This window comes from Labrus bergylta, chromosome 3 (genome assembly GCF_963930695.1).
Source record: "Labrus bergylta chromosome 3, fLabBer1.1, whole genome shotgun sequence".
Taxonomy (NCBI): domain Eukaryota; kingdom Metazoa; phylum Chordata; class Actinopteri; order Labriformes; family Labridae; genus Labrus; species Labrus bergylta.
The window spans coordinates 32,146,878-32,157,492 of record NC_089197.1 but is presented as its reverse complement, the minus strand read 5'-3'; the positions used below and the strand labels follow the sequence as shown (position 1 = coordinate 32,157,492).

At 39.0% G+C, this 10,615-nt stretch overlaps 1 protein-coding gene across 1 annotated transcript in view; it reads left to right on the top strand.

The window, feature by feature from the left end:
* The window catches only part of LOC110000980 (leucine-rich repeat-containing protein 49), a 28,368-nt gene continuing 17,753 nt past the window's right edge, over positions 1-10,615 (top strand). Inside the window, exons 1-8 of the mRNA XM_020656407.3 lie at positions 1-221; positions 352-417; positions 500-575; positions 694-933; positions 1,031-1,133; positions 1,602-1,805; positions 2,802-2,868; positions 6,608-6,751. Of these exons, the coding sequence (XP_020512063.2) occupies positions 153-221; positions 352-417; positions 500-575; positions 694-933; positions 1,031-1,133; positions 1,602-1,805; positions 2,802-2,868; positions 6,608-6,751 (969 nt within the window). The 5' untranslated portion in view covers positions 1-152. The remainder of the gene's footprint in view (positions 222-351; positions 418-499; positions 576-693; positions 934-1,030; positions 1,134-1,601; positions 1,806-2,801; positions 2,869-6,607; positions 6,752-10,615) is intronic.

The following is a 10,615-nucleotide window of genomic DNA, read 5'->3' as shown; positions in this document are numbered from 1 at the left end:
GAACTAAACTTGGCTCCAAAAAACAGCTTATATCAGCAAATGAGATTACGCATTACTTTAAAATATGCATGTTTACTCGTACCGCTGCTGAAACAGACTTCTTCTTCGGCGCTTAACTTGTTACTTGTTACTGAACTTGTTGGTTACCGCAGATGGAGCCGGAGCGATCTCAGAAACACAACAACGTCAGCAACGACAGATATGCGTTTCTTACTCCTATGGTAAATACCACTTCAACTTAACTTTTAACTTCCAGCTTAGGCCGCAGGTTCTGTTAAAATGACAAGTTATTGCCAATTTTAGAGTGTTGTTTGGATGTTTTAAAGTGAATCTGTTTCTCATTTTTTGCAGGTCAACAGCTGCAAACTGCACTTTACAACTGACAAACCAACAGTGCCAGAAAGAGCAAAGAGGAAGGTGTGTAGGCCTATAAAGGACAGGTTAATTTTTCAGACTCTACATTGTGTGCTTTCGAATAAATCATGTGTACCATTTGCAGACTGACTCTCAAGATCTTGTAAAAGAAATAAGCATGAAAACCACCCAAACAGTAAATCATTGTAACCCTGAGCAAGGTAAGCCTATAAGCCAGTTAACTTGTTCACACACTCACCCACCATTGTATTGTACATTCATGTATACCTAAAATATGTAAATAATCCAACGGTTTTACACTATTTCTTTCCTCTGTAGAAAACATGTTATATGCACATAGACAGAGAGGACTTGTCCAGACATCTTCTGTGCCCTCACTTGCCTGTGAGTCAATAGATTCCTCGGCAGATAACCCAGTTCCACTTGCGGGTTGTTCTAAAAGTGGTCTCGATGCAGACTCACATGCTGCACAAGAAACTAGGAACAAGGTTAAGAGACCAACCCACAGTGCAGGGGCCAGATCCTACTCTACTATTTTAAACCGTCATAAGCCAGCAGGTAAATATATCGACATCATCTGTCAATTAATATGCGCTTGGGAAACTATTTTTATTGTTTGTGATATTTTGTTAATTGTGTGTTATTTCTATTTCAGATGGCTCGGGGGGATGCAAGTACAGCACAGTCCCTGAATATCCTTTCACCCAGTTGCCATGTGAACATTATGAATCCACTTTTCAAAGGATTGACTTGGACAGGTACCCCTGATTTCTTTATGTTTTAATCAGATTGGGATTAGGATTTTGTGTTAATTAAATCTACATTTTATGTTGAAGCTGTACGTTCAGTGTATTTCATTTTACTTTGGCATTCCTTTGCTAGGACATTATGCTTGTTTTTTTAACCCAGTCCAGGCTGTAACAGTATCTGCAATACAATATTATAGTGCTTTCATGTGAAATTGCATGTGCTTCAGAATGCCACCAGGGAGCAGCAAAGTCCCTTGAAATATGCGCCCCTTTTACCCAAAGACTTATGCTGACATGAATACCTCACTAGTGACAGAGCGGAGTAAATAGATTTGTATAGTGAAATGATAAGCAGTTATTTTCACAACTAATTGCACAGCTTAAATTGGAATACAGTTGTTATGTCATGAAAATTCAGTGCTGAACAATGATTCAAATAAAGCCTAAATTGTTCTAAATGTGGTTTTATTTTTCCAGGCAATCTCTTGAAACATGTCCCCACCTGGGTAATACCGATGGTCTACAGTTTCTCAACCTTCAGCATAATCTAATCACAACTATCCAGCATCTTTCATATTTGCAAAAGCTAGTTTTCCTTAACTTGTATGACAATCACATCACTGAAATGACTGGCATCGAAGCTCTGAGCTCTCTGAGGATCCTGATGTTGGGGAAAAACAGGTAAATTGTAAAGATTAGATTACAAAACACAAGAATATGTTAGATTTGTCTGAAATGCCTTCGTTTCAAAGATGACATTGTCGAGTTCATATTTGTGCTAGTGGTTGTGGTTTCCATCTTCACATCCAGGTTTGAATTAATTTGCTACATCCTGATAGAAAAAACAGGAGGAAAAACAGAATCTCAGGAAAAACAGAATCTCAGGTGTTTAAACCAGATTTACTAATGCAAAGGTTTTAATAGATCATATGATGCAGACATCACAACAAGTATTAGTCGGGATGCTGAGGTTGTCTGCACACATGGAGCCAATAAAGCCTGTTTCTCACACTAAACACACTGGATTGGATTTACTCAAATTAAAGGTGTCAGAATATTCATTGCATTTCTATGCCAAGTGCTTTAAAACCTTATGCAAAACGGGAGGGTCTGACCTCCGGAAATATAGTTCTTGACTTCTAAACTTGATTTTTATTTAATTTTTTTAACTCTCCTATTTTGCACGATCATAAGCGCATCCTTCAGCCTACAATGTGCTACATCCTGATAATGCAGATTTCATAAACTAGCTGCTGTTGTACAGTAAGCTTCAGAGATGAGTGCTCTCAGCAGGTGTCCAGTGTCACTCTTAAACCATGTATCTCGATTTCATTTTGTTTTGAAATGTCAGCCAGAGGAAAGTTAATGTCATGAATCACTCACAGACAAACTCTGACATCTAGTCACTTACTCCAAGAGGAAATGTTACCGTAGATTTAGGTTTCTATCACCCTTTTTAAAGATGCTACCACCTTTTTGTCCTTAGGTGTGATCTAAATGGTGGTCCTGCACAATAAGCCATTGTACACTGTTTTTGTGAACAGTCTGTTCCCATTTTGTATATTCTTATTGGCCAGTGACAAATCCACTTTCCTCTAATTGATACCTTAACCCAGGTTAAATGTCCCATTTTATCTCACTTCTTCACTTATATATTTGTTTTTATTTATTTTTCAGAATTCTTAAGATATGCTACCTGGAAAGCCTGTCCAAGCTAAACATCCTGGATTTGCATGACAATCAGGTATTTTATCTTCACTATCCTCCCACTTAGTGCTAGAGTGTGTTTAGTCTGGTGCATTTAGTTGCCAATACTGCAACTGGAGATCACTGTCTTAAGCTGTAAAGTTCAGTAGAAGTGGATTGTCTCTTAAACCTCCCCCACATGAAGCTAACTGAGCCAGCAGTAGGCCACACGTGGAAATTCATTGCTTTAACTGTCATAATATTCCAATGACCTTTAAAATTATGTTTATGTATTATAACTAGAATGTATAGTTGTTGCTCTTTTATGCATTGAGTGTTTAAAACAGTGTTAGGAATAAATCGATAATGTCCATCATTCCTATATTGTTTGATTTTGCAGGCTTTTTGGTTGTCAGAAATAATGCTGGAGATATGATCATCCTTTCCCCTGCATACCTCAGTTTTTAGTTACTGAACTTCAGCATTTGTTTTAGTTCCCACCACTGTTAGAGTGTGAGGAATAGAAAACCATCAGAACCCACAAGCTTTTGTCAAGGGTCTACTCCCACATCAGTGTCCTCGGTGACCCCAGAATAATTTATTCAACAGGCACAACTGCTTCTATGTTTTCAGCACTAGACATTGTTTTGAGATGTAGCACATGATGCTGTTTTACGATTAATTTGGGTCAAAATCTATTATTCCCTCTGTTGGTTTAGTCTCCACATTAGAGCGCGGCTCTCTGATATTTAAAGCCTGAGAAAACAAATGATGTAAGAGTCACTGGTGAGGATTTTAACAGCTCCTGGAAAAGGAAGATAAAATAGAAAGGCTTCCCTTGGTCAAATTAGTGTTTTGCCAGCATGCCGCCCACATCTCTCCTTAGAGAGTGACTCCAGAGCCCAGCTTAGACTCCCTCTCTCTCTGATGTTGGCTGCAATTTCCATGAGAAGGCGTCCCAATTACTATTCAATGACTTCTACAGCATTATGTTATTTTTTTCCACCTAGAGTAGGCTCTGTTGCCTCAAACTCTGACTGTGTGTTGTGTTTGCTAGCAACACATGTAATGTTATAATGTTACAACTGAATGTTGAATGAATAAATTATGTGCCTTCCTTGTTTGTAGTGCAAGCACATTGCATTCAGATGAAGCTATTTGTTTGCAGGCAACCACAGTGGAGTGGATGATGAATGCATTACTCCAACCAAAAAAGATACTTTTCCTAAACTGGCTTCAAAGAGATTTGACCTAATGTGTATCTCCCAACCTATCTTTTTACCATTTTGTTTATCTAACAGGGACACAGTTTCCTTTACAGTGAGTTGGAGGAGACATTCTCTTTGGTAGAGTGCAATATAACTCACTTGTAGTCTCAGAGATTAAGTGTTGGAGTTACAATGTGACCTGACATCTGATGTAAATACTCCGAGAGGACAGTGGAGAATGCCCCACAGTGTCTGTAAAACAAAGCCAAAGTATTGGAGAGTAATACATGTTGGTTCATCTCTTGTCCATGATAGAAATAAATATTTTTATGAGGTGTGACCACATCTGTCATGTGTGATAAGCATACTGTATACAGTACAGTATACTGTGATAAAGTGAAGGTGGGACAGAGACATCCCACTAGGAGGAGGATTTAGGCTTTGCTGTCTTTATTTCATAATGACACAGTAACACAAGGTTATCTGTGTTTGTGCCCTTTTCTCTCACCACTTAAGGCCATTAAGATTAAGATGAAGATTGCCGCATTGTTTAAAAGGAACATGTTGGAACTTGATGTGACTATAGTATCTCCTCTACTTGGCATGTTCCTCTTAACCATTGCTCTCAACTCCCAAGACAAGAACAGGCCTCTGTCCTGCCTGCTAAGAAGTATTTCTTTGTCCATCTTTAAAGTTCATGTCTTCTACTTTTGTTGAACAAGAATCAGACAAAACACTGCAGAAATCTTCAATATATTCATTTCCATGTTCCGATTACAAATGTAACGTTTAGTTCCCCTTCCCCTGTGTGTACATGGAACACACATTATTTATGGTGTGTAACACAAGATGCTCAAATGTTTAAAAAATCCAAATCTGCCCCTGAGTGTGTTGAGATAATGAGCATGTATTGATGCCTAAGTCAGGGCCTGACATAATGTGACTCATTTGAGGTTGTTTCTTCCTGTTTTGCAATGAGGGGTTTTTGCCTCCTCTGGCTGCTTTTTGTTCATACATTTTCCTTTTTGACACAACTTCTAACCTCTTATGTGCCATTGGTCCTGTCAGTGATGATTGTGTGTTGACATGAGAGTATTCATGTCAGCTGAGAGCCCATAATATTGCTTTTGTGAAGGCCTTTAAATGCAGCAAGATGATCTAACTGTGAACTTATCAACCCTTGTACAGATGGTGTTCTGGGTGGATGCACTCAGTTTGTGATTTTCATTTAACAATGCCTCCACCTGTTAATGCACACTTCATGTGGTGCACTTGGAAAACCCAGAGTCAACACTCCATGACAACTTTATTGATATATCTGGTTACTGTTTTGTTTTTTACTAGCATCACACCCACAATCATGTAAATGCACTCCCTCCCTCTCTCGCCCATCTAGTCCCTAAGGCAGAGGTAAAAACAAACAAAAGAAGAATAAAGATGCATAAACCATTACATAGAATAAATGAAATACATGGAATAAACACATGAAATTCATGTTACAATTTGCCTTCTGTGTAGATTTGTGTAGAACATTAACCTCATTAGAAAATGCTCAAATTGATAGCAAGTCTGTTGCGTAGCAGATAAGACCTGAACCCTGGTAACCAGGAGGTACTTCACAAAGCAGGGTGCTTATGTTGGTGAGTTACACGACAGCACATGAACAAGCTGTCATGGAAGAATAAAGCATTCAAACTCATACAATGCACCAAAGTCCTTCCATTTTGATATCTCAGGGTTTGTGCATATGTGCACAACTTTTTGTCGAACTTTCTTTTAGCATTAGTTATCTTATCCTTTGAAAAGAGTTAAGGTCTGGTCAAGGGCCCTAAAAGGGTGTTCATTTGTTTTAAAAGTTTCTCTGTAAATCATTAAGGGAAATCTTTGATCCAACTCTTGTGAATGGGGGGAGTACAGTAGTCTTATCGCTTCAAATTTGAGCTGCAGTGATCATTAAGTTTTGTATTGTGACAGAATCTTTGAACCCCTGCTACCCCTTGAACCCTATCCTCCCTGTACAGTGTGCACTTTAGGGGTCAAACACATCACTGTCAGGGTAACAGCCATCAGGAATTCCGCTGAAGTATTTAAAGTGTAATAATGACAGGGGCCCCTAAGTATCCTATGCCAGAGTGAGGAGGGGAGAGGACTGGGTATCATTTCACCATTGACTGACCCTCTACTTTTTATTTGTTGTGATGATTTAGTGGTAAATCAGGGGTCACTGCTTTATGTGCCTGGGTGCATATTAGTCATTCAAGATGTTAAATGTGAAATGGTATAACAGAGAAGTTTGATTGTCATAGTATTATAATTATTTGACATTTAGCAGAAGGTGTAGCCTCTTTTTGCAACCCAAGAAACATTTAGCTGTGTGTAGCCTGATATAATCTTAAATACATATGAACCATGCAGTCATCTTTAAAAACATTGATTTGAATTTGAGGACTGAGAACTCAATGTGTATATGCTATATACTGCCTGTCCTGCTTCCCTCTGTGTATTCTGTTTACAATATGATTATCCAGAATGCTGTTTAATATAATTTGATGTTGTGCACTGACTTTGTCTTTCTGTGCTTTCATTCAGATCTCCAGAATAGAAAACCTATCTCATCTAAGCGAGCTGCAAGTCTTGAACCTGACAGGAAACAATATCTCCAGAGTTGAGAACCTGCAGGGCCTGAACAGATTGACTGAACTCAACCTGCGCCACAACTGCATCTCTGTCTTGGTGAGGGGCTTTCCTATTTAGTGTCTGTTTAAAGAAATGTCTTCGCAGCTTGTTCACTGTTCTGCTTCACATAAATGTGAGGAAACTAACTGTTCACAGTGAACACAACCTTTACCAGGACATAAGTTGTTTTCATTTGAGAGGCTTCTATTCTTCACATGTTTCTTTGAAAGGAAGAAAACAATTAATAGTAGTAAAAGCGAGTTAGAGTGCTTTGATTACATTTTTATTTGCACCTTTTGATCTGATGAAGTTCTCTGTCTGGTCCTAGACTGTAAACACTGCAGCTGTATCACAGAAGGTCTTCAGCTTAGGTGATACATTCCTTATTTTGATGAAAAAATAAACACACTCATTAAGTCTGGCAACTGTTCCCTCAGAAAATGTTTGTCATGGGATAAAGAACGTGGTTGCATGCTTTATCTTTCATCTTCGTGTCTATCCTCTGGACCAGATCCTGTGGATAGATACAGTTTCCTCTCTTATGGGATCACATTTAACAGGTTTGACCGTCACAAAATAACAAACAGAAAATGACATCATAAACTCTCTGTAAGACAGTATGTGGTGTTACCCAGGGAGAGGAAGCTCATTATTCACAACCTCCCAACAACTTTGTGTTGCAGTGAAAGAGAAATTTGATATTCTAAACACGCAAATTCACTCCTCTTGGTTTCTATACTTTAAATCTGATAAACAGAACAGTGCATGCCAAAACAGGCCCCTTCATTTGTATGCAAATCCCCAAAGCCCTTTCCTGCTTCTTGGGGTAGAAAATACGTAATCCAACATTGTTTTGTAAAAATAAAAAAAAACTCTTCCTGTCACTCATCGTGTCTTCTGCCTGCAAGTTCTGATCCTGAACCACTTCCAGTGGTAATTATCGGATGTTGTGTTTTATTTGAGAGGAGAGGAAAAATGCTACCCCTCAGCAGATTCTAGTCTCTGTCATTAGTGGTGTTTGCTGCCAAGTGCTTTTATCACACTCAAAGTAAATAAGCATCCTCAAGGTGTCCAGGTTTTCCCTTTTATTCAAGGAGACTGAAATTCTGGACTGGAAGAAAGGCTATAATAAGGATTTTTAAGACTTATATGTAAGAAGCAGTCATTTCAGACATCAAGTTAAATCCTTATATATTGTTACATGTGCGCGTATACGTTGTCTTAAGGTTGAATGTTTTGGGAAAAGGTAATGCTTAGTTTCAACATGGTGGACATGTAAAGACAGTAAGTATGTACATATTTAGGATGTAGATGGACTAAATGGTGAATGGACTTGAACATTTCTGGTCTTCTGACTACTCAAAGTGCTTTTAATGTGTAGGTCAGACCTACACATTCACACACTGATGGCAGAGGCTGCTATGTAAAGTGTCCATCAGAAGTAACTAATCCAATTCATACACATTCACTCTCTGCTGACGAGGCAGTGGGAGTAACTTGGGGTAAAGTGTCTTGCCCAAGGACACATCTAGCATGTGGCTGCAGGAGCTGGGGATCGAACCCCCCGACGAGAGAAGACCGACTCAGTACCAACTGAGTCAGAGCACTCAGAGCAAGTGTAATTTGTTTTCCAATTCTCAGTAAACTCTGGTGAAGTCTATTTGCACACTGAATATTGTAATCCACATTTTTCTTAGGTCAAGCAATAGATTAGACTCAAATCAATTATATTTTCTTTTAAGTTACAGCTCATGAACACCTGCAACAATAATAACTGATTATTATGACTATGTTGCTGTGTTCTGCTGTTTGGTGTTTACTCTTTCTATAAAATGGGTCTTTCCATTGGAAAGTCCTGGGGCAGTAAGTGATGCATTTTACATTTTGGCAGCAGGAACACTGATTTGTTTGGAAGAACTCTAAAGTCAGCATTTGCACTGATAAAACAAACAAAGCAAAAAGGAATCACCCAGAGGCATCCAGGCTGAATAGATTAGACAGATTATTTCCAATGCGCCTTTCTTCTTGTGGGGTCAGTAGTGAGCTGGTTCACTGCTAGATCTGCTATGGATTCGTTAGCTCTTGTCTTTGTGTGTGTTGGGGTCATAAATTCATCACATCTCTCATGAATTCATAATTTACCCTCTGCTTTTATTGTGTGGCGGCTTGTTCAACCTTTTAGAAGCTTTAAACACTTGCAACTGAGTGCAAAAACAACACGGCAGAGAGCATGTAACATCAGTTTGCAGTCACAATGTGTCCACCCACATAATGAACTGCATATGCAATTATGGCACACAATACCTGAGGCCAGATGCGTGCCAGCCAGGCTTACCCCTCAGATTTAGCTATTCAAAGAGTAACCGCAAAACACCAACTGCTTCTAATCCTTGACACCCCTCTCAGCATCCACATATACCTGTGTGTTTATTTGGGCAGCTTGTGTGCTCTTTTGTGGTGTGTTTGTGCATGAAACAGAGATCGGCTGTGATGAGAGGTAGTTCTGTTTCTGTGGAGAAATGTCTCTGTCAGAGGGTGTGAAAGAAGAAGACACGCAAACTGTCAGTAATAGAAGGGTGGAGCCATGACAGAGAGGTGAAGACGTGGGCACACAGAAACACACACACACACACACACACACACACACACACACACACACACACACACACACACACACACGTAGCCACAAAGCTATAACCGACCCCACAACAAACAACAACAAATCCTGTCAGCTCATTGGTTCTGATCAATCTGGTTTTAGAAAAAGATCTCACATTGGTTGCCGATTGTTATGCAGCACATCAGCTCAGTGATGACATCATTGTGTCTGAGAAAAAGCTGCTATATTTAGTCTCAGACAGCGTGCAATGGCTGCTGCTTCACCAGCATCCATAGACAGAGGCAGTGGAGATGTGTAGGAGGGTCAGATTAAGCTAGCACTGGTTAGCATGACTTGCACTTTTTAAAATAGTAAAAGAAAACAAATATCTGTATTGCTGAAGTGCACAGTAGTGAAGTAACAGAAATCCCTATACATTCCTCATAAAATGAAAGTAATATATGAATTGAATATGTACCAGATTTTGTTGTCATAAGATTCAGAATGATCTCCCCTTATAAGCAGAAATAAAAAGCTGTCCTACAACCAAGATACCTTTTTAGCAATATCACTTATTATGTGCAAATCACAACTCTCTTAGTCTAATTTTGGTGTCTGAAAATGTTGAGAAAGGAAAGCAGAGCAGATCTAGTCAACAAGCATAGATGTGGGTCTAGCATCACAGTTAATTCTGTGTGTTCTTTTTTCCCCCGTCAAATTATATTTCTTGCCTGCTGTCAGAATCACATTGTGAAGATGTTAAACAACCATTTAGGCTGGACTGTTAAAACCAAATATATGAGGTGTGAGTGAGTAGTACTATTGATGGTAGGATCTCACCATAAACGTTTGTTACGAGTCTGTTACCTGAGGCATATGCAGTCTATCTTTCCATTGTGATTGGCTATTTCTGAGAGTTTAGTTTTGTCCTTTAATATGGGCCTCACTTTATAATCTATATGCTTACAAAAGTATTAAAAGTCCAATGCTCCTAATCTACACTGGACAGTCACATATTAAACATGATCATAACAGTGTTGTGCTTACTGTTGTTAGTTGTGTTCTGAGCCTGGCCAAAAGACAGTGTGAAAAGTGGAGTATCTCTCATTGTCTGTTATACATTGTATGTATGAGTCCCACGACTCATTAGATGACAGTTGAATACTGTGGACTTCATTTCAATCAAGGTGCACATGTAAAATGATTTCAGTATATTACATTTGTAGATTCTGCATTCTACAAACAGAAAAAGGCTCTATGTAGCATTGCTGCTGATGTTTCATACTGTACTACAGTGAGCAGTTTGGCTGTGGGGATAGATG